This window comes from Pteropus medius, unplaced genomic scaffold (assembly GCF_902729225.1).
Source record: "Pteropus medius unplaced genomic scaffold, Ma_sr-lr_union100, whole genome shotgun sequence".
Classification (NCBI taxonomy): domain Eukaryota; kingdom Metazoa; phylum Chordata; class Mammalia; order Chiroptera; family Pteropodidae; genus Pteropus; species Pteropus medius.
Window position 1 is genome coordinate 6661689 of NW_024349519.1, and position 13782 is coordinate 6675470.

At 36.1% G+C, this 13782-nt stretch overlaps 1 protein-coding gene across 3 annotated transcripts in view; it reads right to left on the minus strand.

Annotated features, from left to right (window-relative positions):
- The window catches only part of PDZRN4 (PDZ domain containing ring finger 4), a 320204-nt gene that overhangs the window by 113658 nt on the left and 192764 nt on the right, over positions 1-13782 (minus strand). The window contains exon 1 of one of the 3 annotated variants that reach the window (XM_039882302.1): positions 7987-8461. The exons of the other annotated variants lie outside the window; for them this stretch is intronic. Within the exon in view, the coding sequence (XP_039738236.1) occupies positions 7987-8055 (69 nt within the window). The 5' untranslated portion in view covers positions 8056-8461. Of the gene's footprint in view, positions 1-7986; positions 8462-13782 lie in introns of those variants that run through there. 3 annotated transcript variants of the gene reach the window in all.

A 13782-nucleotide genomic window follows, 5' to 3' on the forward strand; every position in this document is an offset into this window, starting at 1 on the left:
ATCTGGAAGGGAGATGGAGATGGGACAGGGTATATTGATGACTTTGGAAATACTGCAGTTAGAACTGAAAAACGCAGCTGCACTTGCATTATCTAGAATTCTAAATTTGAAGACAAAATTACCTCTCAGTGTTACCTAAATCCCCATGCATCAAAAGAAGACGACATTTATTAAGAATAACACCTAAAACTCTTATAGTGTATGCCCTAGGATGGATAATGGGAGAAAAGAGTGTCTGCAAAAGACTAAATGATTGAAGCAGATCCTGTTCTGAGCACCTTGTTCACCTTCCTTTCCCCCATGGATTATAAACGTTTCAAAGGCAGGGATCCTTCATAGAACCACAATCCAGGGACCTCTATTTGACTACCTGGTGATTAATTTTTGTGATTATTTAATAAAATTGACTGTATACCTATTAATTGACTTGTGAAAATTTAATAGATAAAAATCCACTTATATAAAATGAATGTACTAGATTGTGATTGGCTATTGTGGAAGAATTTTTCACTTATCAGTTAATCTTTAGAAATAGTTCCTCTTGTGAAGTTTAGAAATCACTGCTGAAGATACGAGTCTCATTTGTTACTATCTAATGTGATTATAAATGAATAATAAAGGTGCATGTTAAGTAATTATGTAAATATCATGTTTTAGAAAAAAATTGCACCAAAAATTGAAATTAAAGAATTTACTAATCAGACTAGCCTACTTAACCAGCAAATTCAGATGAGTTGAAGAGTCAAATTTCTCAGCATATGTATCAGCTAAGTTTTCAGCAACATGTCACCTTGTGTATAATATGAAACCAGTGAAAATGTTTCATCTAAATAGAAAAATATGCAATTAGAAATGATTGACCTTCTCCCAGGTCTAGACCAATTCAATAAGTGGTGAAATATAAATAAATTAAATGTGTACATTTAAATAAAATATGTGATGTGATTTTCTGATCCTTCTAGTAGGAAAGGACACTTCACTTATTAAACCTATAAATTAATTGTACAATTAAAATATTCATTTTTACAAAAGGCCTCCTATATATCAAAAACTCTAACATTTAAGTTTTTTTCTCAAACGTCTTAGATAAGGATGATCCCAGCTAAATGTATGTTTTATTTTTTAATTGCTACATTATCACCACTATCTTAATATCATGGCTCAAATGTAAAATCAATTTATCTTACTTTTTAAAGTAAAAGTAAGAATAACTTTAATTTTTTTTAAAAAATTCAGTTTTAAATAATTTTGCATTCTCCTAAAAATGGGCTAATAAAATCTGTACTCCAATGCAAGCGGTGACTTCATTTTTGATAATCTGTTACATCTTGAGAAACTTCTAGAAAGCGTAGTAGACCTTTTCTTTGAATACACCACTTTCTGGATTTTTGTCCATATTTTTATACTGAAATACTCTGTAATAGTTACCACTGACCTCTGTCAAGGGTAGGTTCTTCAAAGAAGGCAGCCTCTGAGATAGAATTGAGTGTGCAAGATGTTTGCTAAAGAGTATTTCCTTTGTAAATAGGAGAAGAAGAAAGCAGAATTTGGCAGGAGAACCAAATTGTGATGAAGACCCAATGACAGCTGCAGGAAACTCTAGAGCCGACACTGCCTTTTAGAGTCTCCCCGCAAACAAGGCTAGGCCCTTATACTCGTGCATCAGTCATTAGATGGGCCTCCTTGGAGGGGAAGAACCTTGGGTGAGGGTGCTCTCTGCATGTAAGACAGTCCCCGAAGAAGCTGACAGGTGAAGTTCCTTACTGTCTGTATGCTCAGCAGCTGAAGAGGACATCATATCTTTTTAATCCGAAGATACCGCGATTCTTAACTTATCACACACAATGTGTTTGACCACGTTTGGCCACTCCTCTTTTTAAAACTCTCTCCTCTTGGCTTCTCCTACAGCTCATTTTCCATCTCGCTCTGTAATAATTTCCCTTTTTCTTCCTTTCTTCTTTCTTCTCTGCCCATTTCTCAATATTGCATCCTTGGCCCCCATCTCTCTGCACTTTTTAGTTTATTTCCTTACTTTTGACATCTTTTTAGGTGATTTCATCAGACAAATATACATACGACAAGTTTTTGTTTTGAACATTCACTATTTGCCAAACATTGCTTGGATTGCCCATAAGTGAACTCAACAGCCTTTTCTTCTCTCCCTAGAAATTACTTCCCTTCTCTTATTCTGTCTATAAATTCACTACGCCTCTCATCTCACAAGCCAGAAACCTATTGGATTTACCTTCACATGGGTCTTAATTCTGTTCCCTCTATTATATTCTTTCTATCATTAACTTAGCCTCTGTAACAACCACCAATTGGTCTCCCTTGTGTCAGTCTTGCTGTAGTACACCATCCCAACTCAAGCCCAATGTTGCTCAGCTACACATAACAACCAAGTCCACCACACTCTCAATTATTATCAGAGTGATCTCTCCCTCTTTAAAACCAACCAACCAACCAACCAACCAACCAACCAGCCAGCCAACCAGGCAGCCAGCCAGCCAACCAGGAGATAGATGGGAGACTCTCCAGGGTCCGGTATTGTCCATCTCTCAGGCCATGTCATGGGAGCCCGTCTCCCACTTTAGGTTTTAGAAACACTTATCTCTTGTAGTTCCCGTACTCCAAGTCCATTCACACCTATTATCTGTTTGCCAGTTCCATGGACTTCTTTACCTTTCCATCTTTTTATTTTCATCTCCCTTTCTTCTCCCACTCCCCAAACTCCTATCAGGTTGAGTATCTTTGCACTGCTATAGATAGAGGTCGGTGAACATCTCTGTTGACTCAATGCTTCACTTACTAACATTATATGAAAATTCTCTGCGTATATGTCTCTTATGCTACCAGAGTGCACATTTTTCAAAACCAAGGACTGTCAAATTTGTCTTTGCATTCCCCTCAGTAAAGATCAGAACTTGGCACTTACTGGGCAATTGGAGCTTACTGAAAGTTTATTGAACTGAACTGCATGTCTAGAGTTTAAGGCACCTGCTGGGTGGTTGAAAGAAGCAAGATACTGTCATGTGTCATTTGTTTTTCTGATTGTAAGGAATAGACCTCATTTAAGCAAAATTAAAATAAATGGAGATTTATAGGAATGTACCAGAACTAAGAAAATGAGGTCACTCTGAAGATTTGTTATTTATTCTTGATGTCTTTTTCTCATAACCCACGTGACTTATTTCTCAAGTGTCTCTGATATTGGTAGCAGATATGATCATCCTAGATCTGGTAAACCACAGAACCCCAAGTTCCCCAATATATTTAAAGATTACTCTCTCTCTCTTTGCATTCTTTTGCTTCCTAATCCCCTTACTAATGGTCTGTTTCCCAATACAAATTTCTGAAACTAAAAGACATTTAATTGAACCCTCAACTTTATGCATCAGGTGTCTGTTCCTAGTTTAATCAGCCATTAGGTATGGGTAGAGAGGACAGCCGATGGATATGGTCCTTCACCAGAAGCTGTGAGTGGGAGAATTTACTCTAAACAGGCTGTGGACATGCAAGACTTCCTGTCTGCTGGCCGAGTGGGGGTTGAAAGACAATCAATCACCTCACCTGCCTTCAAGGAGCTCACAATTCAGTCACACACAATTGACTATGATACCAGACAGATGAACATGATAAAAGAACTCTAAAAATTGTGTGCAAAATGCTATGAGAGTTCCAAGGTGGGAGAGATCAATTTTTTAAAATCGATAATCTGCCCGAGGAGATATTTGAATCAAAGACGCAGGATTTATACAGCTAGTAAAGAAAGAAAATAGACAGTGGTGGAGGTAGATAAGAAGGGCATTCTACAGAAGTTGAACAAAAAGAACTAAGTTGCAAGGGTCCAAGCTGGGAAGCAAACTTACAGAGAAAAGCAAAAGGACGGGTCCAAAAGAATTGTAAACTGTATTAGGAAAAGATTGGTGAAAGAGAAAGCTGAAAAAGAACCTAGGATCAGCTCAGGAGGTCCTTAAATATACTAGAATTAGAAGTTTTACTTTATTTTATAGTAATTGGGAGCCACTGGATACTTTCTAGAAATATTATTCCAGCAACAATAATCAGAGTAAAAGGGCACACTGGTGAATTCTATGTGGGAAAGTTCTTACTATGATATCAGCGAGTGTTAATAAAAGAAATTATGCTTGTAGGGAGGGCAGGATTTGATGCTGGCGAACGTGCAGAAGTACAATAAGCAGAAGGTAACTGTGTGGATGAAGAGGACAGAAGCGTCCATTTAAAGTCTGCTTCTGTGTTTTATTGATAGCAAGAAGGACAGGTGAGACCTTCTCTAGCATTAAGGAATGTGAGGAAAGGATGATGTTTGGGAAAAGAGGTTAAGATGTGATTTGAGTTTACATAGTATGTGACAAAGTAAATTTCTGAAAGCTATGGGACAGTAACTAGAGAAGGGAGATTACATGAGATTCAAGAAACTTGTAGAATAATGGTGCCTTTAACATATTTTAATATTATGGATTCTATCCTATAACTCCTCATTGGGCTCTTATGAGGATTAAATAAGAGGATGCTTAGGGAAAGAGTACTTAGTGTAGTGCCTCGAATACTGTAAGTCTTCACTGCTGGCTGCTGTCAATATTGTGATTGTTGTTACTTTCAAAGCAGTTTCTCTTTCAGTTTATGTAACTAATGCATGGGAGCAGATTGCAGGGAGACCTTTGAGCTGTGCCAAACCAGTCAAATGAATAAACCAACTCTGAGTCATGCAACGGTCTCCACTTATAAGAAGATAGTGGTCACATTGGTGACATTGCCTGGAGAGCTAGCTAGCACTAGTGTAAGTAAGAGAAGAATCTTGCATATCACATTACGGGATTTTAACTAACTCTTATAAACAGTTTTATGTTAACAGTATAAACTCTTAAATATATGCCTACATTTTGAGTACATTATTTATTCAACACCAAAGAACACCTCATTGATAATTTCCATTATTTAATCAATCAAAAAGTTTACATTTGGTTTATGTATGAAGAAATTAAACTAAGAAGTCAATAGATTAGATATTATCATGTAATCTCACAGAAATAAATCTGTTACTAGGTCAGAAATGCCTAGCAAGCTACTGTAGCTTTCTCAGTACAATTGGCTGTTTAATCAGATTAATAGGAAACAGGCAATTCAGTTCATGTCAACAGAAGGGCATTGTTCGAATTACCCATTTATTAATTCTTAAGAGGTTAATAAATAACCTACTTTGAATAAAATAAATCACTTCAGATAACAATTGTGTCCCTGGCACATATAAAAGTTAATAGATGCATAAAGATGTATGGAAACTGCTTAGTGTCAAGGTTGCTAGATCCAGCCCCAGACCCTAGATTCTCGCATCTGTGTTTATACTGGAGCCTGATTGGCCCAACTCCAGCTGAAAAATAATTTTTTTGAGGCAACATTTCCTCTCTTCTGCCAATTGAAAGTCTTAGCTACTCTATAGGAGCAAAAAATAGCAACAAAATATAAATGACCTCATTTCACACCTCGGCACATCATTCTGATTGCTCCACCATACTCCAAAGTGAGCACATTTGCTTTTGTTTACTGCAGTTATAAACCTGAAACTGTATTCTACTTGGCCTACATCATCAGATTGCTAAATCTAGAAAGAAAATGTGAAAAAGTTCAATAAATACTTTACTCTTGGTTATGCATTTAGTATTCGCTGCTAATCTTAAATCATCATATCCCCTGGTAAACTTTAATTTGTCCTGGCTTTTAAGAAATAATAACAAAAGAAACAAAAGGGCAGGTGATCTGAAAATTACAAGTCTATATATACATATGATTTGGACAATCAGGTGTTAATGTTTGTGTGAGCTAATTCATTTTAATATACCAGGCAGAAATACTCAGGCTTCCAATCTCAAGTCACTTTTGTAAATAGTATCCTCTCTAATGGGGGCAGCTACGTGTCCTTGTGAACACCTGGCTGAGAACATGCTCACTTTCATGTGTGCTCTGAGCTGCTTCTCCAAATAAAAATAGAAACTAGTTTGCAGCACCACACGGGGCTCCAGTGTATTATATGAGCCTATCACTGGTTTCCTTTGATATCTTATCTATTGCATTAACTCAATAAAATAGAACGCAAAGCTGGGGACAAACTGTAGGAGGGCTCCCCTTGGAAAAGACATGCAAGACCTTTAAGCTGAGGTTTTAACTTATCTAATAAAAGCCAGTTAAATGGAAGCTAATACTTCATTTTTCACTCCCTTTATTAAAGATCATAAGTACTGCATCTCAGGAGTAGAGGAAATAAAATAAATATATGGAGGAGTACAGGTGGAGGCAATAAAGAGTATGGCTTATCTATTTTCTCAAGATTTAGGAAGCACTTAAAGCCAAAACTCACAGGCAAGCATTTTAAAAATCCACAACAAAGGCTCCTGCTCCTTAACAAATACAGTGGTCCTTTCTGGATGCAGTAATCCTGCTTGATTGTTTAGTAGAATATAAACAGCATAATCAGGGAGGATGCCACCCAACACTTCCTCCATATTACACTTTTATGTCAATTTAGTAATTCAGAGAAAAAATAGATTGAATAATCCACTCCCCTGTTCCCCGACCACCCAAAGAAAAACAATACTAGAACTCAAACTCCAACAAACCAAACTAAAGGAAAGTGTTCCACCTAGAGACTGTTTTCATGAGTCAAAGTAGATGAGAGCTTATCTATGAGGTGAATATTATTTTAACCTATCCTTGAAAGTTTGTAGCAAAAAAATTAAGCAAAAGGTATTGCCCCTGGTGTAATTAACAATGTTAATCTTCTTTTTCCTCTCTATGGTGATAAAGGAGTCATTTTTATATTTAATTAATGCAGAGCATCATTTTGGAAACTGGCTAATGAGCCTCTGATCACATTACCATGAAAATGTGCATTAACATTGCAACTGAGGAGGCTGTTTCATGTGTAGCAAATCCACTTTGTAATTAGCCCACTGTGAAATGAATCATGTTAGGGGGAAATCTGAGGGAACCAGTAGGCAGTGGGCATTTGGCTGCTGCTGTGCCCACAGACCACCAACATCCCAAACATTGTCTTTCATTAGCAATATTGTTTAAACACAAAAGTAGTGGTGTGCCACAACTGGACAAACTGGAAGAATGGAGAAATAAACTTTATTTTGACAAACCAGAAATTTGGACTTGAGCATACACTTCAGGAAAATCTGCCTAAATCAAATGGTGAATACATAAAATTCTATGAAAACTATGAGGGCTAGGGATATAGTTTTCTTATTTTTATTCTGAAAAACCCTCGGATATACATAGATAGACATCTGAATTTATACACTTTTTTCTAGAACACACGCAGATATTGTAACAAGCTCTTGAAATTAATTTCTAGTACTAAACAGGCAAAAAATTACAAAAAGGATCCAAGAACAAGTGAAAAAAAATTCCTTTATCTCCTTTTTAAGCTAAGACATATCATATATTTTTTTTCCCTCATATAATACAAATATACTGGGTCTTCCTCTTAAACCAAAGCAAAAATTCCTAATTAATCAAATAATTCCTCTGATTAATAAGATCTGGCAAGAAACTTTTCCTATTAAAAATTACTGAGATCACAGACCTATTAAATCCCAATATTTATGCAGACAATGATACATTTGATTTTCAAATGTCAACACTATTCCAAAATGAAAGAGGTGTCTCAAAATATGACAGACATGGATCTCAGTGTTACTCTTTTTACTTGACTGACATCTTGGCAGGAGATACAAAAAATGTTAAAAAGAATCCCACAGGAAGTCATCTGAAGGGGGAGTGGCAAGGAAGCTGAAAACTGCCACCCAAAAACAAAATAAAAAGCCCCCAACCAGCAAGTCTGTCCTCAATTCTGAAATCTACTGAAAGAAAAAATAAAGCTAGCCACAATTCATTTACCATCTTTTAGACAAACACAAAGCCTGCCTGTTTAGCTGCTTAGGTATCAGACCCTGCACTCACCTGGGAAACTTCATACAGCAGTTTGTAGTGTTCCTCTCTTTTCTGAAAAGTGCACAAATTGCAGCCCATTCTAAGAAGCAGAGAGAGAGAGCAAATCTTCTAATTTCCCCAGAACTGAAAGGCAAGTGAACTGAAAGGGAATCACCCTCCAGACTTGACTACTGTTTTTCATCAGTCACTTCAGTCCAGAAACAGACAAACCGCTGTTAGCTGGAAGCACAAGCCAGGGTGGTGTGTAGCAGCATGCTCTTCTTCGCTTTCCCTAAGTATCTTGCACTCACGGATACACACACAGAGTTTCCAGTCAGTTCATGGCAACACTCCCCCTGTCTCTGCATCAGTGCACATGACTACACAGATTCCAGCTCATGAATATTAATAGTGCCTCATTGATTATTTATGACAGAACATGTTAGCAGGGAGGGGTGTCATAGCTGCTGCTGATGACAGATGAATATTCACTAATTAAGAAGCAAATGTAGTGTGGTTAAACAAAATTCACTTGTGTCAATAGCATCTCTGTTTATTAAGGATAAAGGGGTTGAGCATAGGGCATTTCAAAAAGAACATACACTTAATTTCTCCATTGATTTAAGCTTTTAATATGGGAATAAGAAATTCAGAAACAAATATATTTAGTTCCCATCTCCATGTTTTGCAACAATTAGAAGAAATATTTTCAGCATTATTAAGGATAGGGGAAGATGAATAGGAGCAATTATTTAAAGTAATAAAATAATCAGAAGCAAAGAAAAATTTGGGGAGTGATAGACAGAAACAGAAGATGGGTGGTGTCATTCAGAGTTTTAATTGTGAATCAAAAATAAATAAATAAATAACTGAATACTTTCATTTGTAAAGACCATTACTTCCTAGAAAGAAAATAAGGCATATTTTTTTAGTCTAACATTTAAGCAGGTGTGAGTACATGATACTTGTACAGATAATAAATATTTTAATTAGATAATAAGGGCATATCTATTGAATATGAATTTACAGCAGTATAATGCATGCATATCTATATTCAAAGATTAGATAAATACAATGCCTTTCCTGAGAAAAATTTCAAATGCATATATAGTATTTATGCTAATTTTATTAAAGTCATATATAATATTTCAGAAAGCTGACTTTGGCAATATTTAAATTCTAATGTAATGCACAATAACTCCATTTATACTTCTATATCTACAGTTCATTATGTACGAAGGTGAACACAGACTTAAAAACTAAGCTTAGATGTTTAGATAACAGAAGTAATGTATTTAATTTCACACTTTCACAAACATATATATTGTACTGCAAGCTGGCAATTTTTGTCTCTTAAAGATATATTACAAACACCTAAAGCAGATAATGAAAGAAAATTCCTTTTGTTCCTCTGCTGACTTATCCACAACCTCTGCTAATTAAGAAGTATGTCCTTGTTCCAGCACATCTTTAAACTGGACAGGCTAGCAGGTGGGTTCCAAAGCAAAAATAATTACTTGGAAACTGATGACTCTGGTTAGGAATTACATTGGATCTTGAAGATTTTTAATTGCTCAACACTTACACATAGCTACTTTTGGGGGTCTAATTTCCTAAAAGTGCTTTGTCAAATGTTTAGAATCGATAACAGGAAATGATTCTAATGAGTACTAATTGTTAACAAATTGGCTTTGCAACTAGTAACACCTCAACACCAGCAAGTAGCAAGGAGATGAGCAATCATCTGCTGCTTATCAGTTGTTTCCCTTGGGATGCAATAATCCGATTTTCTGGGCCTAATTTCACCTAACAGCCTGGATGAAAGCCAAGATGAGAGACCTGGCATCGTAATTGGGAACAGTGCATGTGAACAAAGTTCACCAGGACTTCTTGTAAGTTAGAAAACACTGGTGGTAGATATTAATTATTTTGATTCTTTTATAGAAAGAATGTTTTCAAGGTGGTATTTGAGGGAACCTTTATGAAAACCAGTGGAGGCCACAAACAGAAGCAGTCTCTTTAGGTGCAGTTGTCAAACACGTATGTTTGGTGATTTTTAAAATTGTAATTTTCTCTGAGTGTCTACACCACTTCCCCTGAAGTGTTCTTATGTTAGAGTTCACATCCTCAAAGTAGGCACTGCTTATTTCTTTGAAGGATTCTGTATTGCTGAGCTGCGTAAGAATTAATGATTTTCAGGTGTTTAAATTCTGTACATTAACAAGTCAGATCAAAGAATTAGAATGCAGTAAGGCAAGGACGGTTCACTTATCTATCAATGAAAATGCTTCTTCCACTGATAAAACTTCTTTATGCAACAGGTCTTAAAAGCTAAGTAGGAAACTTAATTATTAAAGCTAGTTTTGCTTATGGGAGCTTTCTTATGGTGTTTTGTAGTTGGCTTTTATAGAAAAAATAAACAACGATAGTTTTAAAAATATTTTCTTAGTCATCAGAAAATAAAGAATAAACATCCCCATGAAGTAAAGCAGTTTCAAATTGAAGTCATTCTTTCAGGAATTTCTCTTGGCTATTTTCTTTATTCATTACTAGTCCCCCTGTTCTTTTGTTTCTATTTCAGGAAGCAAGGGCAGCTTCTCTAATCATTTATCAAATGCTGCCCTTGGCCCATCTGTCCTGGAAAGATTCTATCTTCTGCTTCTAATGGGCTCATCCCATAGAAGTGAAGGGTGATTTGAAAAGGGTAACCCATAATTCCAAAGTTCTCTAAATTTCATTAGAACATGAGGGTTAGGTTTCTCAATGATTAAACTACAAAATCTTTTATTAGATTATAAAGTTTAAAGTAGATAGGAAAAATGAGTTAATCTGAACAATGTTTTAAAAATACAAATGGATTAGATGTTATATGTCTTGATCAGTAATAGTAATTGGGGTTATATGGATTAAAAATAAGCAGAGAACAGATGACTATCTTTCCAAATATCCTTAGGAAAAAATTCACCAAACTATAAAATCACATGTTAGGTATATATTTTGAGATATAGTTATTTATTTTAATTGCCTTTGTGTTAGTTTACTCTCCCCAAATGCTGTGGCATTCAAAGTCGGACATACGTTTGTCGAGATCTAGACTGACATCTAAGAGGGCTAAATGAGAGGCAAATAAAAGAAAGGAATCAAGAGTTTATCTTGCTTTTCCTCTATCAAATGTACCATTAAGTCACTAAAGAGACGGTGAGGGTGAGTTTCTCTTTATTGAATTATTCTAGCCAAAAAATTGAGGAATGATAGAACATGCTCATGCCAGCAATCCTTAATGAATGGATCTAGTACTGAGAATTAATGGTTGCTAATATCACACACACACATGCATGCAAGCAGGCATACACGCATGCATGCATGCACACACTCACAGACACAAGAGATAACTGGACGTTATGTACCACCTGCCAGAAGAAAATGAAATCAATTTTGAAAGAGCCTATCCAAAAGTGAGAAAATTACAGGGAATGTGGAGGACAGGTTGAAATATTAAACTATTTCATGAAGATACAATCAGCCCAATTCAGACTGTGGGCAAGTCAACATAGATAGATTCATATTTCAGTTTCTGAGAAACAGAGAGAAAGAGAAGGAAAGAGAGAGGGAGAAGAAGAGAGAGAGAGGGAGGGAGGGAGGAAGAGGAAGGGAGTAGAGAGAGAGACAGACAGACAGACAGACTAGAGATAGATAGATATGATGGGGAGGAAGTTTATAGATTTTTAAGAGACTTCAGCAACATTAACAAACAAGAGTTAATAAACTAGATACTTTAGGTATGCACATCGTTTGGGTGATAAAATTATAACAAAAGTAAGAAAATGATTACCAAAAAAGTCAAGATGATGATTACTCTTTAGAGGGATATAGGTGGCTGTGATTAGGAGGGGGCGCCTGAAAATTTCAGTGTGACTAACAAAATTCTAACTCCTGATCTGGGTAGCATTTTGCTAGGTGGTCTCATTATAATTCATTTGATCAACATTTGTTTTATGTGATTTCTATATTTTTGCTACCTTTACAAGAAGACATTTTAAAAACTGAAATGCCCTATCCCTGGTGGCAAAGGCAGCACATAGTTGCAGTTCCTACTCTGAGAGGGGTGGAAAACACAAATACGAATCTTTTGAATCGCCAGTCCCCTGAGTCTGTGACAGCTGCCATAAATTGTAGATGATCCTTTTCTTTATTGCCTTTGCAATGACTCTAATGTTCTTTTTCCTCTGCTGGCATGGAAGTTCAGTAGGTAACTTCACTCTATTACTCTCTCTGTGTCCTTGCCACAGTCATATGTGGACATTCCAATTAGGCCTATCGCCTACCTTGACACCCAGTTTACACATTTCTGTTCTAGTTCCAATCATTTTAGACACTTTTGAGTAGACACTTAGCTACCTAACATTTTCTAAAGTTTAAAATCTTATATTCATTCATAAGGCAAAGAACCTGAGGCTCAGAGAGACAACGACTTAATTAAGGTCAAACTGAGTAGGGATCTGAACTCAGTTCTCCAATTAGAAATTCTATGGTTGAAGTCAATAGCTAATTTGCTGAGCTAACTGTCGCAGAGGAGGCTAGAACTATATCAGTATGCCTTTACCTGATCCTGAGGACTGAGAAAACGTAGGATAGCACTTGAAAGTGCTGAAATTGAGAGAGAGAGAGAGAGAGAGAGAGAACTTTAAAAGGTTAAATCTAACCTAAAATAAGGATGTAAACTTTACTTATCAAAGTATTAAAATGTTTTTATATATCACGGCAAAATACCTTTAATTAGCTCATACCCTTGATGACCAGTCATTAGGCACTGCTTGAGGGCACACAAGAAATGACCAACTCATCAGGTTTGCCTGGGACTTTCTGAGCATTAGCATTCAAGGTTCCATATCCTGAGAATGCCCTCAGTGCTGGGCAAACTGGTACCTTGAGTGCATAAGTCATCTTTCTAGGCTCCAGGAAAGCTGAATGGCTGTGTACAGGTTTCCATCTGCCTATCTTTGTCCCAGATTTTATCTCATCCTGCTTATTCTTCAGAAACTCCCACGAATCAATTTATTGACTGTTTGTGGTCCAGTTTAAACTCTCTCTCCTTCATGGGCTCATGAAACTAAAGTAGTCATCTCTTCAACATCTGAATCTACGGTGCATTTTATCCATACCCATCTCAAGACACATCACTTCTATTTTGCATCATCTTTATATACGTGCTTTGCCTCCCTTATTGAACTCTAAGACATGTGAGGGAAACAGTAACATAAGTCTTGGGCAAACTAGGATGAGTTGGTCAATTGACCTTTGAATTCCTGAAACTCCTAGCATGGTGTCTTTCACATTGTAGGTCTTCAATAAAGCCATATTGAATAAACGACTAGTAAATGACAGCAGACCTGATTTTCGCCAAGTGACACAAATTTGTGTTTTTGTACCTATACCTACATGCCAGGTGACTTTTTTTCCCCTAATGTGGGAAATATTAACTTGAAGGACTCAAGAACTATAAATATAAGGTATATTTAATTTGGTTCAATTATGCAAACATAAATTTGAGAGTCTGTGAAATAAAAATCTCTGTGATAGGTACACAAATGAATAAGGTATGATCACATGCAGTTTATCATTTATTGGTGTCTTTATATGTATATACTATATATACATTTGAAGTTATACACTGCTCCACATATTAGTCATATATCAACTTATTTTTTCCACAAGTACATATTGGGCACTTATCATATTTGACTGATGGTATATGAATGTCAGGTGTTTGGAATTATGTACTATCTCATTTGGTTTTCACAATGTCTTTGAGGTAAATATGCTAGA